General features: G+C 31.0%; 2 protein-coding genes across 2 annotated transcripts; both read right to left on the minus strand.

Annotated features, from left to right (window-relative positions):
- Positions 1–6,126: 6,126 nt before the first annotated feature.
- On the minus strand, positions 6,127–7,642 carry LOC114162265 (uncharacterized). Its single transcript, XM_028046093.2, has 2 exons — positions 6,694–7,642; positions 6,127–6,458 (listed from the first exon to the last, which is right to left on the minus strand). Exons 1-2 carry the CDS (start codon positions 7,429–7,431, stop codon positions 6,339–6,341), a joined length of 858 nt encoding a protein of 285 aa, XP_027901894.2. The 5' UTR covers positions 7,432–7,642; the 3' UTR covers positions 6,127–6,338.
- A 3,488-nt stretch (positions 7,643–11,130) lies between these two features.
- LOC114178566 (5'-adenylylsulfate reductase-like 5) lies at positions 11,131–18,417 on the minus strand. Its single transcript, XM_028064563.2, has 4 exons — positions 18,004–18,417; positions 12,218–12,399; positions 11,832–11,956; positions 11,131–11,686 (listed from the first exon to the last, which is right to left on the minus strand). Exons 1-4 carry the CDS (start codon positions 18,145–18,147, stop codon positions 11,292–11,294), a joined length of 846 nt encoding a protein of 281 aa, XP_027920364.2. The 5' UTR covers positions 18,148–18,417; the 3' UTR covers positions 11,131–11,291.
- Between the last annotated feature and the right edge of the window lie 555 nt (positions 18,418–18,972).

An 18,972-nucleotide genomic window follows, 5' to 3' on the forward strand; every position in this document is an offset into this window, starting at 1 on the left:
TTGAAGTTCCTTTTCTCTTTCTCCATTAGATTCTTTTTTTCAATCATATTTACATCACATTGCATGTTTCCATGTATCTATAAACAATTTCTTTCTTTGTTGTAGTCAACAATGATAGTAATAAAATACTTAAGAAAATCCAAAGTGGCTTAGTGAAAATATTACTTATGTATTTTTTATTTGAAGGGAAGATGAAAGGAATAGCTAAGAGCGACTTTGTGTACTCGTGTAAGTCAGAAGTGACAATGAAAAATACATGTGTAATCTTTTGATTATAGTAAAACCCTTCAAGAGTTTCTTATGGAGAGTTGGAAGTAACTCAATTACATCAAATGGTATAAAAAAAGCAAGTTTCACGCCCTTTTTTATTACATGCTTATCTATGTCATATTATAATTTTACAAATTTTATGAAAACATCTCGAACTTTGTTTTTTCGAATAATAAACAATTTCATTAGATTGACTACTCATAACTTATTTTGAAAAACTTTCAAAAAACATTTGAAGTTATATTCAACTTTTATCAATCACTAACTTGTCCTTTTTCAATATTAATCAATTTAGTCTAAATATATCATAATTAAAATTATTTCATGTACCTGCCAAGGATCCGACGTTGGAAGGACGAGGGGAATAGGATGGTTAGCATCGTTTAAAAGTCGACCAAATACTGAAGTTGTCTAGGTAAGAAGATTAATATTGTATCAAAGTTGATCAAATGTTGAAGGTGCACCAGGAAGGGGATTGACATCGTCTTAAAGTCGATTAGTATATGGGAAGATTGGGGTTGCCATGGAGCCGACATGAGGCTAAAGGGGTATTAGTTTCTTGTAATATTGACTTAATATCTCAGGTGCGTGGGAAGGAAGAAGGTGAGGAGCAACTATTGTCTCCGTATAACCGAGGTTATTACAGTAGGATAGATGTTGGTGATGTATCGTGTGTCGTCTGTGGACCGACTTATCAGTATTAATTTGTATTTGGATGAACAAAAGCACGGAGAAATAGAATTTTTTATTATGATAGGTGGTTATGAGATGTATAATGTCAAGTATTATTTAAGAAAATATTCTAGTTATTATTTAGGAGGACATTTTGGATTATCTTTAATGTTGTTATCATGCATTAACTGATTATGTATATTTATTAAATATTTGTAACTGATTTACGATTTACTCTATTATAAATAAGAATGTTATTCCCATGGTCAAGAAACAAATTTTTTTGACCTAACCACATCCTAAACTAAGGTTAAAGATATTTCCTTCTTTTTGTTTTTGGTTAAAAATTATTCGGCACTTTTCTTGACCAGAACATTTCATTCAATATTTATTATTATGTTTTTACATCAAAGTTATAGTGAAGTCATATAACAATTCATTACTTAAACACATATCAACATTACTTAAGTAAGATATCCTTGCTTAAACAACATTCTTCTAGAAGAAGAGAACTAATTATTAATTACTCCTCTTTAAGTGAATATACTCTAGAGGGAGAATTAATTTGTCTCTTCCTCACTTAAACTATTGATTATCACTTGAGCATTGAACAATATGGCTTAAGTGATGTTTGAACACTTGAATAAAGAACTTTTAGCACACAATTAAATGTTCATCACTTCAATATCAATTGAACAACCAACTCATTTTTGAGTGATATATGCATATATCAATAAACTATAAACAAGTTTTGTACCAAAAATCACTATTTCAATTCAAAATATTTTTTTATCATTTTGATTCAAAAGTAAACTTGTTTTAGTATAATTTGATTTTGATTCTAAAAATTCTTAAAACATGGAGAACTAGCTTCATATCATTAAGACCATTTATGATCTGTACATCTTCATCTATTTGAATTTCTACAAATCTTATGATGGTTAACATTTAATCTACAAAAAAGGTTCATCAACTCCATATAAGATCAATCATTCAATCGAAACCAAACAATCTAACTACAATTCATATGAATTCACTTTATATTTACCCAAAATTTTGGTTAGCAGTAAATTAAATTCTCTCTTAGAAAATCTAAACTAGGGTCAATACTCACCAATTCCCATTACAATTTAAAAATAAATGAAACTTAATAACTCAAGTTATTCCTTTACTTGAAGTAGCCTTGATTCCCAAATCCAAACCCTATAAAAAAGGACGAATTATGGATACTGAAAAACCTTTTAAATAGGTCTTAGAAAGTTAAACCTAACAAGCAAAAGTATCATAAAAAAACTCATGTCACAAAAATACTTCTCTCAACATATTTGTATGCATTCCAAAAAATGGGAGTTCTCTTCAAATTCCACATACAAAGAGAACAGAGTAGAAAAGGTTAAAATTTGAAGACAAATAAAAAACTTAATCGAAGTTTTCATGAAAACTCTCACATAGATAATAAAGATAAATCAGATGATTTAATTTTAAAGAGATAATAGTTTTTAAAGAAATAAAAAAAAATATTTAAGTTTGTATAATAACCATAAAACTTTTTAACCTCAAATATTATTACTATTTTTCTTTACTTTTAAAACCTTCTCGTCTTAAACTTTTAAAAATTCATTCTTACATCATAGTTATGTTTTTTTCTTTTTTCCTAAGCTAGTGGGGTGGTTGAATTAATGTGAGAGTATTTTATATTGTCATGTGCTATAAGTTGGAATCACTATTATAGAAAATAAAGTACCTTGGAGTTGCTATAATTAAGGGTGAGCATAAGCTGAAGTTCGACTCATATTCAAACAATATAATAGGAGGAAAATGGAGTTTTGGGTGGATTTGGAAGAGTTTTTAAATTTAATCTGGGATTAAAAATAGTTTATCACAATCTATTTGGATATATTCGATTTTTAATTTTTTAAGTGTACCCAAAACGTTGAGATAAAAGCCCTGATTGGTAAATGTGTTTTGAGATGAAATTAAAAAAATAAAACAATTGTAAACGATAATATTTAAAGAGTTAAATATGTTGTTGGTCCTTAACTTTTACTAAAAATTGGAATTAGTCAATCTTCGAAATTTTATCCGAATTTAGTTCTTCAACTTTAGAAATTCATGAATTTAGTCATTTTAATCATGAATTTAGTCTTTTTAACTAATTTTTGTTAAGTTGATTTAACATTTCAAACACGTTTCTCAGCTAACATTGAAACAAAAATGTGTCAAACAGTATAAACAACTCAAATATTATCATGAAACACGTTTGAAACGTCAAATCAACTTAACAAAATTTGGTTAAAATGACTAAATACATATATTTCTATAGTTAGAGGATTAAATTGGACAAAATTTTTAAAATGGAATTAATTTCAATTTTGACTGAAACATAATAAATAAAAACATATTTAATCCCTATTTAAATACATACACTCACACATCATCCATAATATATTCAAGTAAAATTTTATCTTTTACAAATATAAAAATTTATTTTGTTCTATGACTATTTTACTTTGTCGATGTTAAATAGTCATGAAATAATATTAAATAATTTGTTTTCTTTTAAAAATGAATTTTCATTTTAATCATGAAAAAAGTTAATTTGACATTACTATTCACAAATAACTATCAACACCAAATTTTCTTAATAAAATATTATTATTTAAATAAAATATTAATTTATTCGAATGAAATCGGTATCAAATTATCACCGACCATTTAAAACTTTTGTTAGTCAAATTTAAAGAGTGAATTATTTGGATAAAAGTAAGTAATAAGATAAATGAATGAATTGCCACAAAAAGGAGTTGAACACGAAAAGCAAATAGAAGAAATGAATGGATATATTTATTTTTAAAGTTTAAAGATAAAAATATATCAAAATTTTAACAAATTTTAATTTTTGTTCAAATTTTTTGAACTAGAAATATATTTACCAATTTTTTTACATCCATTTTCATTCAATATGCATTGGAATTGAAACTTTGAGCAACTTGGAATAATTTTCTTGGGAGCAAGCGTGCGACCACCATTGTCTCTGCTATTTGGGAAGTCTTCAACTACCTCCACTATACTTTTTTGTTGCTTTTGAAGCATTATCATCCTCTATTTCAACTTTTGTAGAATTTTTTTTTTTTTCATTTTTTTAGTTTAATTGTGTACATACTCACTTCGAGTATTCATAGTCGTTTTTTCATAAAATTCTAATTACAAATTCAAAGTTTTTCAAGACCAATAAGAGAAATTGTTATGGTGTTCAAAATAGATCAATCCTTTTCAAAGTTGATTCAATTATTGATTGAAAATTAATAAATCTTAAGTTCTTTCACAAATTCAAATTAATAAAGCATTAATTAATTCTAAAAAATCATGTAAAAAGTTAAGAATTTTGTATAAATTTTAATATCTTATTTTTAGCGAAATCTTGAATGTAACTCAAAAGAAAGCAAATTAAATAAAGTATGAATCTTTTATTAAGAATATAATAGAATTAAATTAAGCAAATACTTAACTTTTAGATAAAAACATAAATTTCAAGAAATTAAGAAATGGTATAAAGAAAGAATCTAAATTATTATTGCATCAGAACTTTAAAAATCATTATGAATTATACTAGAGATCAGTCCATATTCAATATTCAATGTTGGATGAAAAAAAAACACTAAAATTGTAAAGGAAGAAGAAGGAAATGGAAAAGAGAAAAGGAGATAAAGCAAATAATTTTTCAAATATTAAAATTGTGAAAAGAACAATGAGAGAGTTGTTTCTGAAAGAGAAATTACCCCTATTTACATGAATCCATAATTGATCAAATGCAAAATGATTCTTGGGCTTGATCAACTAGTATCAAACCCAAACCCAATAGTACAAATCTGAAAAAAAAAAGAGAGTTGTATGTGAGTTAAATTTTGTAGTACAAATTCAATTTTTAAATATTCATGATTCTATCATGAAAATAGTATCGTGTAATATATCAAATTAAAATCTTAGATCTTAGCTTTAAATGTCGTTGGAATCACCAAAAGCTTCCACCTACAACTCCAGGTATACAAAAACAAGATGAATAAGTCAATATGCTTAAAATCTAAAATTAAACCATTATTACAATTAAAATCTGAATAATCCAATTAGGTTAATATAATGGATTTCATCATGAATACTGTAAAATAAACCTAAGGTTAAATATGTTAAATGTAAATAAAAATATGCGAAAATATAAATCGCATTGATTAAAGAACAAAAATAATTAAGGTACAAATATATATTTTAACTAATATATTCAATTTCTGATTTTTACACATTAATTAAGAACAATAGTTTTTTTTATTAAGAAAAATAGTAAACATATTTTTTATATTTATTTTACTATGATAGTTTTATTGTTGGATCTCTAAAAGTCTCGATGCCTTCTCAATTCCTTCTTACTATTGTTCGTGACTCAAGCAACAAGAGAAATTGCTTTGAATTATAAAGAAATTAATTCTACTAATTAATTATAAAGAAATTTGATTTTACTTATGGAACAATGGTTGAATGTTATTAATATCAAAATCGTGCATTGGATTAATTTAAATTAAGTAAATATTATGACAAATATAATTAGCATAAATTTTGTGATGATAAAATTGATATATATATATATATATATATATATATATATATATATATATATATATTTCAATGAAGATGAATAAAAGATAAATATTATGATCTACAGACATTTTTAGAGATGTTTAAGTTCGTGTAAGTATGAACTTCATAGATGTGGGGAACTAAATATAAATATGTGTATATGTAATTTTTGCATATAATTTTATAAGTTCAACGTTAGTCTGTATTGTATCAAGCAATCTATATTTAAAGTTGGAATATTACAGATTTAATTCATAAATTATAAATATTAAAAGGGCATATAATAAAAACAAGAAGAAGGAGGTTTGTTGTACCCACGTCTTAAAAGACACAGCTGATAAGCATTAACAATGGTGATTGAGTTTCATGAAAGAAAAGAAATGTTTTCTAATGACTTCACTTTAATTCCCAAAAGTTTATAATTGCTGTCACTCATAGTTCTGCCCACTTATGCCAAGATTTGTGCCAACATGCCTAAAGTTTCTATACTTATTCTCACCCTGTCCCACTATTTAAAACTTCTTTTCAACCAATTCTTCCCCTACTTGAGCCACCTTCCAAATCAAACAGATATAATAATCATAATATTAATATAATCTGTAGCTTAATGTACAAGACAAGACAGATACCTAGTTATTTTATTTACACAGAAAAAAAAGAAAAGAAAAGAGAAGCTATAGGATAGATCTTGAACAGAAGATTTTGGCAATATCTTCCATGTCGTTGACTCATTGTAGTATCTCAAATTTCCTTAATCAATGCCTAAATCAAAGAGCATCATAAAAACCACCACAAGTTATGCGAGCTTTGCACAGAGGAACACCACTCATGGCTGATAATGCTGCTTCATTCAACTTGGTTGCATGCTCAACCATCTGCTTAATCCTCTGCAATCACAATTAAGGGTCATTTCAACACTTCAATATTCAAATATCTAAGACACTTCTCAACAACTGTAAAACTGCATAATTTTGCAAAAGTAAACAAAGACATAGTCCTCAAAATGTCACAAAAAGAATGACTCTTGCATCACAATCCTACACTAAAATATGCATCAGAACTGTAGCTATTTTGTTTTCATTTGGAAATGTTAAACCAACAAAAAAATGGACATTTGCTGACCTTGTCATCAGTGTAGATCTGGAACCGAATCTTCTGATCCTGGTGGAACTTGTTCCTTTGGTTGCTGCCAAAGATCAGAACACAGATTGTGGCAGCAGCAACCCCAAATGAACAGATAGCTCCAACACCATTCAAGCTCCACTTCCAAAAGTTAAAACCATCACCACAGTCCTCCACTTCTTTGCTAGACTCCATAACAGTCAAATCTCTATCAATCTTCATTCTGGGGGAGACCATCATCTCCTGTGCCTCCCTACCTATCTCCTCAAATTTCAAACCACCCATCTCAGGTTTAAGGAACAATCCCATACCAAGGGACTTTGGGGATTCAATTTCCCTGATCTTGGACAAAAGATGTGGCACAGTGTCTTGATCAGCTTCCACAACCACTCCTTTGATTTTCTCAGTGGCAGCAATAGGTGATGATGGCACAAGAGTGACCTCAACATGTTCCTTTGCGGTTTCTTCCACTAATCCTTCATCTGGGGCCTCCCCAATTCTTGATTCCAATCGAATTGGAATATTGACGGACTCTTTGGGAACCATCGGATGAAAATTCCTTGAATCCTCAGAGGTTTTCTTGAATTTTGGCGAGGTGCAGAAGTAATAGTCATCCACATCAAAAACACTTTTTGAATCCAAGTTTCTTTTCCCCAAAAACACCTGTTTCTCAACACAATCTTCATTGACATCAAAAAGACTGTCATCAGAAAGAACTACCCAGTCATTGGTGTCCATCTTCGCACCAGATCAAGGAGTATTCAAAGGGAAAGTTGGAATATATAAGAAAAAGAAAGAAGGGAAAACAAAATGGGATTTTGAGAATTGGGTGTTGATTTGTTGAATCAAAGAAGGTGGCTTTTGTGGAGTTTTGTGTGGAATTTCATCATCAGAAGCACACAAGAGTAAGCGCCACCATTAGAGTGTCTTGTTGCTCTTGAAAATATAAAGGGTGAGCTCACAAGCCATTTACACTTGAATTGAGTGTGTGTTTATCCATCTTGAAAATGACAATTTGGGGAATGGTGCAGTGGCCCCACCAAGCAGATTAGCCACTACGCTAGGAATTAGGATTCTTCTCCTTGTTTCTTTCTTTTCAGTTTTTCTATTGGTAACTAGAATTATTAAATGGTTAATTATGTTTGTTAAGCTGTTAACTTTAGATAAAGGAGAATTCGGAACGGTAAGGCACAAAATAATGAGTAATTTAAAACCTTTAAATTATAATTATCTTAATATTAGTGGTTTGTTAAGGTGATTTATGCAGCAAAGAGGTGGTTTTTTTTTCTTATCTCATTCTTAAAGAAAAGAAGAGATTCTTTGTTTCTCTTCAATGATGTTGAGGGAAAATGTGGGTTGCTTGTTGGAGTGAGATGATACTGATGTGTTGAGAGATTCTGGAAATGCAAAGAGAATAAAAGACAATCTTCAAAGTACAGGTGTCCACATACTCTTTGGTATTATTCAGTATCTCATTTATGGCTAAAAGAAATATAAGAGTTTTATGAGCCTTGTTCATATCATCGTGACACAACAATTTTAGATTGGTAACAATAATTCAATAAAAAAATATTGTCAATTTGTTATTAGTTTGATAAATTACGACCGTACAAGCAAAGTAACCATTAGACAGAAGAAAAGCAAAATAATTAAGGAAGAAATGACAATTAGAGCATTTCACCTAAAAAAATATAAAATGGCTACAAGATTCTATAGTTTGTCTTTTAGTGGTATTTTAAGAAAATATTGGAAGCAATAAAGGACATCAACATGATATGAAAATGGAAAAAATTAATTTGATATATTCTTACACTTGACACATTATTTTTCAATCTTTCATCACGAAAAGCATGTCAAATATCAACCTACTATTGCCCTATGAGATTTATGTGAACATGTTAAAAAATGCGGTTTAGTTAAAATTATGATGTTGGTGTCTAACTGAATAAAATATTACTATATTCTTATATAAAATTCATTCGCATAGATATTAATAAAAATGGTTTGATAATCCAACACATTACTTTTACAACATTCACATGTTTATATTACTGGCTATATACCAGAATGAGTTTTTAAAAAAGTTCCAAACATGAATAACTTAGAATTGTAATTCTTCGAAAATAAAGTTTGTGAGACCCAATAAATACACAGAATCTGAAAACAGGAGCCACGTTGGATGTTAGGTATTATATGCATTGATTGGCAATGGTTTTGAAAGTGCGTGATTGTTAAGATTGAGTGTGCAGAGTGTGACACTGCATTGGTGTTTGCTGTCTTCGTGCAAGCTACGTATTTTTATTACCTTCTCAGACTATGACTTCAAATTTGGAGTTCAAATGGTTTGGTTCACTTGTTTTGTTTCTATGTATTTGCCAGCTGTCCAACAATCTATAAATGTGTTACCCATGTTAAAATGGACAATGAAAATTTTTTAAAAAAATCTTGGGAGTTTAATTTCTTCTAAGATGATGATTAAGATTGTGTTCTCTACGAGGTTGCAAATGTTTACTTTTTATTTATTTTTTTTATCAAAGATGATCTTGTTTCAACTCCATGAGATTAATATGTACAATAATAAAATAATAAAATAGTTATATATTCAACTTAAAACTATAAATTGTTTTTATAGGAATGAAGAGAGTCCTCTAAATAATTTCTAATAGGTGATATATTATGACACGATAGACTGTTTAATCCTCACAAACCCTTAGACGATCTGAGATCAGGTTCTGATCATCCGGTGATTATAGGTAAAACATACTTTAAATGTTTTAAATGATATGTTCTTTATATTATGTGAACATTTTAATGTGTAAATTAATATATTTGTAGGAGCAAACAACTTTGCTTTGGACATATTTTAACATAACAAATTTATTTCATTGAGTATTATATTAATGGAAATCACTTGAATTTGCGTGTAATCATTGTAAAATATGTCATTAATGTTCAATTACGAGTTTATTCTATTATACCAAAAGTAATTACAAATATTCTTTTCCCTTACCACTGTGCCACCTTTTAATAACAAGTATTATTAATTAATTCACAGGTGTAAAAATATTAAGATGTGTGAGACCAAACATTCGTTCCATTTATAAAAGTTGTAGACTATACTTTTTTCTAGCAATAAATCAAGTAAAACCAAATTCTGATATACTAATGAATAACTTTTATTAAAAAAAATCTTAATTTAAGAAGAGGAGAAATCTTGGACGAAATACAATTCAAACTTGGCAAAACAAGCAAATAAGGAATATTATAGATTGCTACATGTTTTTTATTTTACATTAGAAACTCTTAAGTTTCGTTATTACATGTATTAGCACACAACCAGTATGTGGTAATGTTGAAGCGGGTAGGGGTGGGAAAAAGAAAATTTCAAGATCGAATCCACTTTTTCTCTGGTCCAATCCATTTTATTAAAAATCTAATTCATTTAAAATCTATTTTATTAGATATGAATTTCAATCTGATCTACAATTTATATATTTTATGGATTGAATATTCATTTTCTAAATTTAAATTTTCAAAATGGATAATCCAAAATATCCAATCCAAATTTTCAATTTATATTTTTGGTTAGATTAGGCTAAAGGTTGAGACGGGCTAGCCCAAAATTTAGTCGTATTTGACTGAGTCGGCATGACCCTATACGAAATTTGGCCGAATTTAATCAAGTCAGTCTTGATCGAAATTTGTCGGTCCTGGACCAAAATTCGGTAGAATTCACCCAAGTCAAGCTCGACCAAAATTCGGTCGGCACCGACTGAAAGTCAGCTGAGTCCGTCCCATGCTGAAATTTGACCTCGTTGGCCCCTACAAAAATCTGTCAAATTCTATGACATCGGTCCTATGGATACAAGTTTTAGAAAATTCAATTTAAATTTATTTTATGAAAAATAGATTTTGGATTTGAACTTGATCCAAATATTTGAGTTTGAATTTAAACTTGATCCAAATATTTGGATGTAGATTTTAAAAAAATTCAATCTACTTTTTCTGAAAAAATGAATTTGGATCGAAAATTTAATCCAATTATTTGGATCCAAAATGAATGTGGATTGAATCATTAAAAATCCAATCCATAATCACCCCTTGGGAATCAATGATTCGGCATTCTGATGTTTTGTTTGGCTGGTTAAGCACTAATGCAATAGCTTAACAAAATTTTGGCATATGCCTCTTTAAGTTTCATTTGCACCACAATTAGATGTTGTGCAAGTCTCAAATACTATTATCATGAAAGTGTTGGAAGAATTCACACCTAAATGCACACTTTTGAGGCAGCAGAGAATTCAGACCCTTGCTTCAAAGATAAATCTTTTCCATAAATCCAATGCAAAGTTAAAAGTAGAAAGGGTTATAAGAAAAGGGTAAAAAAAGCAAGAGAAATATCTGAATCAGTTTTAGTATCAATCACCTCTAAAAGAATTAGAAGACAGAAAAATAAAAGAACATCACATTAAACTCAGATAATGTGTATTTACATTCAAAATTTACAAAGGAAAGTTACTGATAAAACCTTCACTACCCTCTAAACTACTGGAACAACTTGTCAACATTGTTAGTTCATACATTGAGATTTGAAACCATCACATAGCTGATGAATCACCAAGGGAAACAGAAGTCAGAGATGAGGCCAAAACTCTGGCACTCCTTGCCCTCTCATGAAAGCTCCTGCTCTTGCAGAGTTCTAGCTTGGTCCAAATCCTCTTCAAATCCATTACATGAAGAACACGTTCCATCACTTGGCCAAGCTTTTGAAAGCTCAGATGATTAACATAGGATGACCAAAATGCTTTGAGATGAGACATAACCGTGGGAAATACAGAGAGAATAATTCTCAGACATAGAAACAATATTGATAATGCCAAGTAAGGTTCCCTTCTTGAAATCTCTCCAAGGGAAAAGCCCTTTATAGTTGAATGTTCATCACTCATCAAGTTGCTTAGTTGACCAACAACAACCTTGTCCCTGGCTTCAAATCCTGGCAACACACATGCTAAGGTTCATTATCATTTATCACTCATTGAAGTTTGGAACACTCAATGCAAATGACTCTACTTTTCAACACATCATGAACAACAGGAAATTCCACCCAAAATTATAGATAAGATTTCGGACATGCTTACCTGTGTTTCTCGAATAAAATTCCATAAGGGAGTCAAGATTCTTTGGACCATGATACCTCACTCTAGATGTCTGGTTCACCAGTAATATTGCAGGTAAGCTATGGATTCCATTTTTTGAATACAAGCTGGAGGGTAAAAAAACACATGAGCATTAGACATTTATAAACTTTGACAAATTGATTATGCCATGTTCTTCAAATTATGTACAAATTACCGAGTAGCACACAACATAACAAACAACCTACTTCAACATTATTGGCATAGCTTACCTGAGGCACTACTAAGCAAAGAATAAACCTAACTTCTGCAAATTGTATAAATGTATACAGAAAATGAAATAAATTTCATAATTATCTTGATAAAAGAAAGTAGGGATGGCTTCAAACCTTGGCAAAGCCAATGACTGCTCAAGTGCTACATGTTCTACATGAGGAAACATAGAGCTAAGAATTTCAAATTCAGGAAGTATTCTGTGAGAAAAAGGACACCAGGAAGCATAGAAGAGCACAGAAACGTATCCAACCCTCTTTCTGGTATACAAAACCCCTTCTATGAAGTTCCCATCCACCTGAACAAATCAAAACAATGAATAAAACACGTCACCTTATTGTACATATTGATACAACCTCCAACACTCTCCCTCACATAGAGAACTAGACATTTTGATCTCATAGCAGATTGCCCAATAGGCCAAACAATAATGGTTATGATAAATTCTATTACCATTTCAAAATTTATGTTAAGATATAACTTAATTCTACAAAATTGACTAGTAAGATTAGAGTTGTTATTGTGGATATAATATAACTACAAAACATGATAATGAAGAAAGACACCTTAGAAGTTAGTACTGAGGGCCAATAGCTAGGAAGAGCAGTTCCCAATTCCTTGATTCAGATATATCAATGAAGATTGAGTCAAAGGTTGAGAATTATCAATCAAGAGGGGTTCAATCACAATTTGCTCATTCCATGACCCTTACTCAAGTTCAGTACTAGTAATTGATGAAAAACTCCCAATCACAACCTTGCCACAATCCTTCCACATCTTCTGCTACCCCTGAGAACAATGCTTTTTCAGGTGCTGTCTCACCAAATCCCAATCCTGTCCCAATACCCAATCATATTTAGATTATTGATTCGAGTACCAATAGTCGTATAGCTTGTTCCTTAAGGAACTTCATTTCCCTCAAACGTGATCTTCATAAAATTATTTCCCACCGTAATAAAAATGTCATGTTTGTTCATTATGTTCGAACTGTCAATTTGAATAATGATCTCATATTGGAAAATGTTTTATATATTCCTAATTTCCATGTCAACCTCATAAGTGAGTTTCTCTATTACTCAATACAAAAATTTTTGTTCATTTTAGTGTTGACTCCTTTTTATTTCAGGACCACAAAACCTTGAAGACGATTGGGATGGGTGACTTGGTTCAAGGATTATGTTTGTACAATGCATCTGAAGTTTTGTTTAGTGCATCTACTTGCTCTAGTTCTTTATAAAATCCTATTACTCATGACTGTAATCCTGTTTCTTCTGCCATTTGACATGCTAGACTATGTCATATATCTTCCAAATGTATGGAACTCAATAATAAAGAATTCAATTTTGAATCTAATAATAATGACTTCTTTTCTGACATATGTCCTGTAGCTAGGCCAAGAAGATTATCTTTCGTTGAAGTAATTGTTTTGCAAATTCTTTCGATTTGATACATTATGAGATTGGGACCTTACTATACTCCCACTTATGATCATAAAAATGTATTTCCTAACTTTAGTTGATGATCATGGCAGGTTCACATGGATTTATCTGCTCAAACAGAAATCAGAGACACCTATCATCCAGCAGCAGCTTTGCCTCGGTAGAGACCTAATTTCAATCACAGAGCAAGCAATTTAGATCTGACAAATCAGAAGAGTTGGCTTTAATCTTCTTCCAAAGGAACTTAAACAGAGATCAACTACCCTCAATCTTAAAAACAAAAATTCCTTATCAAATTCTCTTTAAAAGAGACCCTTCTTATCAAGATCTTAGAGTTTTTGGTTGTTTCGTTTTTGCTTCAAAATTAACCTTAGATATAAATTCAGTTCAAGTGCCACAACTTGTGTTTTTATGGTTTATCCAGTAGGCTACAAGGGATACATGCTTTACAACTCTTAAAGTCAACCTTTAGGATTTCCAAGGACGTTCAATTTCAAGAAAATATACTTCCCTTTAACTCTATCTACAAACATCAAACTTCAGATGATCTTTTCCTAATACTGTGAACCCTCAACCTGCTTCAGACTCCATCAATCTACCCTTCTTGCACCTATTAGTTATGACATCAACACGTAGTCTCATACTGCACTTCAAATTCCAATCATCACAATTCAACTTATATTCTTAGAAGATCAACCAAAACCCTCAAACTCCCTACTCGTTTCAAAGTAGTGAGTCTACATACTACCATCAAGCTGTCAAATTTCCTGAAGGGAGGAAAGCAATGCAAGATGAATTAGATGTCATAGAAGCCAATGGGGATGACAGATTGCTTCCCTACCTACTGATAAGCAAATTATGGTGCAAAGGTCAAAACCAAGGCAAATGCCCCTCTTCATAAACTAAAAGTTAGATTGGTGGAAAAATGGAACTACCTATAGGATACAAGCCTTTGGGTGAGAACTCAAATCATGGGGAGAAGTTAGTGTGCTGATTTAATAAACCCATTTATGGCCTCAAACAAGCCTTTAAGGCAATGGTTTTAGAAGTTTTCTTCTAATCTTATTAACTCTCGTTTTTCTCAATCTTAAAGTGATTATGCTGTTTTCATTCAAGGACAAAATGAGGATTTTGTTGCTCTATTAGTATATGTTGATGAGATATAGTTGCAGGACCATATCCAGGCATTCTTACCAAAGTTCAACAGCAATTGCAAAAAAATATTCAACTTGAAAATCATTGGGGATCTCAAATATTTTTTGGGTTTGGAACTTGCTTATTCCAATATGTGATCTCATTTAAAGACGCTAGATACTTGGACTATAAACCAAGTAATTTACCTATGGATCCTCAATTCAAGCTCAATATCAAAGACGGAGACCCTCTTCTTGATCCTTCCCTATATAGAAGACTCATTGGAACACTCTTATATTTGACTATATCCAGGCCAGTGATATGCGTTACTGTAAATAGACTTAGTCAATTCATATCCAATCCTAGAAGACCACACTTGGCCGCTATTCATCCTCAGTGGAGGTATTTAAAAGCTACAGCCAGCCAAGGCCTTATTTTTTTTCCAGAATCTCTACTCTTTGCTTAAGGCATGTGCTGGTGCTGATTGGGAAAATTGTGATGATTATAGACAATCTACCACAGGATATTGTACATTTTGTGAAATTTTCTAATCTCATAGAAATCCAACAAACAAACATACTGTTTCGAGGTCTTCAGCAAAGTCAGAATACAGAGCTATGGCAAATGCTTGGAATGAAATCATGTGGTTTACTTACCTTATAGCAGAATAGGTCGGTGAATGTCATATGATATAAAGTAACAAATATTAACAAAAAAAAACCCGTTCATTATTGACATTCACTGACCTTAAGAAAAACATAAGCATATCATAATACGGTAATTTTTAAAAATTCCGGGTACTATAATAATATTCAGAATAAAGTTAGAAGCTTAATATCAAATTATTAATATAAGTCTAATGTTAACTTCGGTCTAGTAAAGAGCCTATCTTCTTGAACCCAATTATAAAGGCCACTCATTATTGGAAAGCGATTACTATAGTATAAATTTCTCTTCCTTTCTTTGTTCTAATATTGTAGATGGGAAAAACATAGCTGAAAGGGAAAACTCTACTAAAGGTGACTGGCCGAGACTTTTAATGGAGATTAGTGCAAAGTTTACGAAAACCCCATACCACTAACATAGTTACGAAAAAAGAAAGTTTTCTTACTAACATCATTCTTTTCAACAATTAAAAGAAATGTTTTTTCTTATTCTTTTCAACAAGTTGGATTTTACATTATCTTAGAAAGTAATTATAAGTATAACTCAACCTTACAAAATTAGTTTATAAAGTGAAGTTTAACCTACTTATGTATCATAATTTGGTCATATGGAAATTCCAATACAAGCCAACAAACTTTTCTAAGGTAGGCTCCGATACCATCCTATATCGTATTTGACACTATCTCTAGTCAATACGTGATATCTAACACATTACAAGTACAAGGTTATAAGGTCTTTCCATTCTCAATATTTTAGTTTTCATAACCAACAACAGTGTCAGCAGAGCAGACTAGAAAAGCAAAATATGCTGTTTCATATATGAAAATCTCAGATCAAGGAGAAAGATTGAATGAAATGATAACCAGTGAATGAGCAATTATAATCCTGTTAAAAGGGAAATCGAAGTCCACAGTGATCCAGGTTCTCGGCTGAAGCATATTTACTCTTAACAACAAACATAATCTCCAAGGACAAAGGCTTTTAATAATCAGTTTGGTTACCTGAGCTTCTCTTGATAAACTTAATAAATAATGAGCGATGGGAAAACTATAGGAATGGACTTTGAATTACATCTTAGTATAACTACAACATTATCAGTTATTGTTGCATGTGACATCAATTGTTCTGTGACGGAGGCCAAGTGGGTCGAATCATAATCGAATCGTAACGCTCGAACAGTGTTACACTCTTAAGTAAAAAGAGTTGCGTCCTGACTAACAACTATAACTTTTGACCTAGTGGTAAGCGCTCGATCCTAACAGTTATAACTTATCGCTATTCAAAACATATAGGCCCTGGAAATGAAAACTTTGTTGAGATACAGTGAATTTATCAACAATGTCAGATCCTTTCCCTCAAAAGTTAGAATCAGGGAAAAAAAAAAATCAAAATATCATTTATTTTCTTAACTGTAAACGGCACACTGTTTTGCTATCAGATTATGAAACAAAAAGCTCAACAACAGGAGAAACTAATTTGAGACATTATTAGGGCGTGTCTGCAGTTGCAGTGTAAATGACTTGTTTGAAATAATCAAAATGTCATCTATTTCACGAGGAAAGCAATTATTTTTATTCAAAAGATTTCACTAGGATTTAATTTTTCCTACAAGAGATTTTAAGTATAAGTGTATCATTCTCCATTTAGAAGATCTTCAAGGAGATAACATAATAGTACTTGCTAGGTTACAAAATGCATTACATGACATATCATGTGTTAAACAATGCAATGTTAAAACTGAGCATTTTTTGCAATTTCCTCATCAACGCTATAATTTGTGCCCTGTTTGGTTTAAACTGTGTACTTAAAGGAAAGTAAGCTAAAATCAGACTATGCATCTCAGTTTGTGGAGAAGTTGAATGCAAACAACTATAGAAGTCTAATACATAAGTTGATTTCAACTCACGCTAGAAGCTCAATTCACTCTTATATTTTGAAGAAATTCATCCTAACATTTAACACAAAACAAGTAAAAATGACATTAGAAAAGTAAAATCACATGGATGCATATTAGAAGTAAAATCAATCAATTACACCTCAGTTTTCAATCTGTCAAACAATATAGTCTTATTTGTTTGTCTCGACGCCTGTGATTGGACCACAGAACAGTTCCTACGAAGGAATCGATTAGACCCCAATCTTAATCTCACAGAAATTACTTCTCTAACTAACCATCATGCTTATATGTATCAATATGGTCAAAAGCAAAAATAAACAAGAATTAATTCTGTCCACATATATCGTTGCTTTTCCTTCTCTAATCGATGTTTTCTAGGACCATGACATCACAATGAATTGGAAAAAGCACTTCTAACAAACATACGCAACACACTATCCTTCAATGTTACCTTCAACTTTCCTCCATAATCACAAATTTCCCAAAATGATTCCCACATAGTTTGGTATAAGATGGCAGCCAACCCAACACCTAATATTCCGATTCCCCATTTTCAAATTATCAAAGCAGAACCTTATTCTTCAAAAGAGGACACCCATGAATCCAAACACCATTAATCACACCAAAGCAAGAAGCCATAAAATCAAAGACATCACATAAACGAATAAAAGCAAATTCCCACAATGAGAATCACACCAAAGAACAAATGAACATGCCAAGAAAGAAAATTTAGAAGAGGCAGTGACATTCGGATAGAGAGAGGCACCTGAAGAGGAGGATTAGGGAAGACGGTGAGGGAGCATTGTGATTGAAGATCATAGAGAAAGGAAGCAAAAGGTAGAGAAGGAGAGGAATAAGAGTATGGCAGAAGAGAGAAACAAGTGATGAAGAAAAGAAGTGAAGTGGCCATTGAAAGTTGAAGAAGCTAAGAAAGGTGTGTTATTTATGATGTGTAGAGTGAAAAGAACAGTGTAAGAACAGAAACCAACGGGTCTAAAGGGAAAAAGAAAGTAAGAAACGTGTTATGTTGTGTTTGTTTGTGGTATGTTGTTGGTGTTGTTGATACCTCTTCTCATGTCTCTATCTATGGATTCAATAGTATGTTGGGTTAAGGTGAAGTTGGATAGTAGCGTTGTAGCTGGTAAAGAAATGGTTCAGTTGGGTTTGGTTTGGTTTGGTACGCTGATTCTAACAAGGAGTCCAAGAAAGTTGGAACCTACTTTTCCTACTACATTTCACTGAAGGGTCTTTTTTTCTTTCCCTGTTTTATCAAAAAACCAAATTTTGATAATGTTTTGCCACCTTTCTTATTAAGATAAAAGCTTCACACTCATTATTCTCACGGTCGGAAATGGTACTGAGTTACTTTTCTTTGAATAATTTCTAAAAAAATTTAATCAAATATGAGAAAATGCATTATTAGAACCTTTTAAAAGAAAATACCCATGATTTGATTGATATTCGCTGTGTTAATAATTTTTTTTTCATGTTCTCTCTTCATTTTTGTTTCTCACATTTACCACAACTACATCCAGGTTCAAGGATTAAATTCAATTGAATTTTTAATTATTAATAGTCGAAATTAAGTTTATATATTCGATTGAATTTTTATTATGAAAGATATTATTAATAATAATTTTGCAATAATGAAATTGAAATCCATACATGTGAAAGTAGATTTAGAAATAAGAATAGAGTTTACTTAAACTTTCGAAATTAAGATGATTTGTTCTCT

This window comes from Vigna unguiculata, chromosome 1, assembly GCF_037176805.1.
Source record: "Vigna unguiculata cultivar grain cowpea cultivar isolate G323 ecotype 2 chromosome 1, ASM3717680v1, whole genome shotgun sequence".
NCBI lineage: Eukaryota > Viridiplantae > Streptophyta > Magnoliopsida > Fabales > Fabaceae > Vigna > Vigna unguiculata.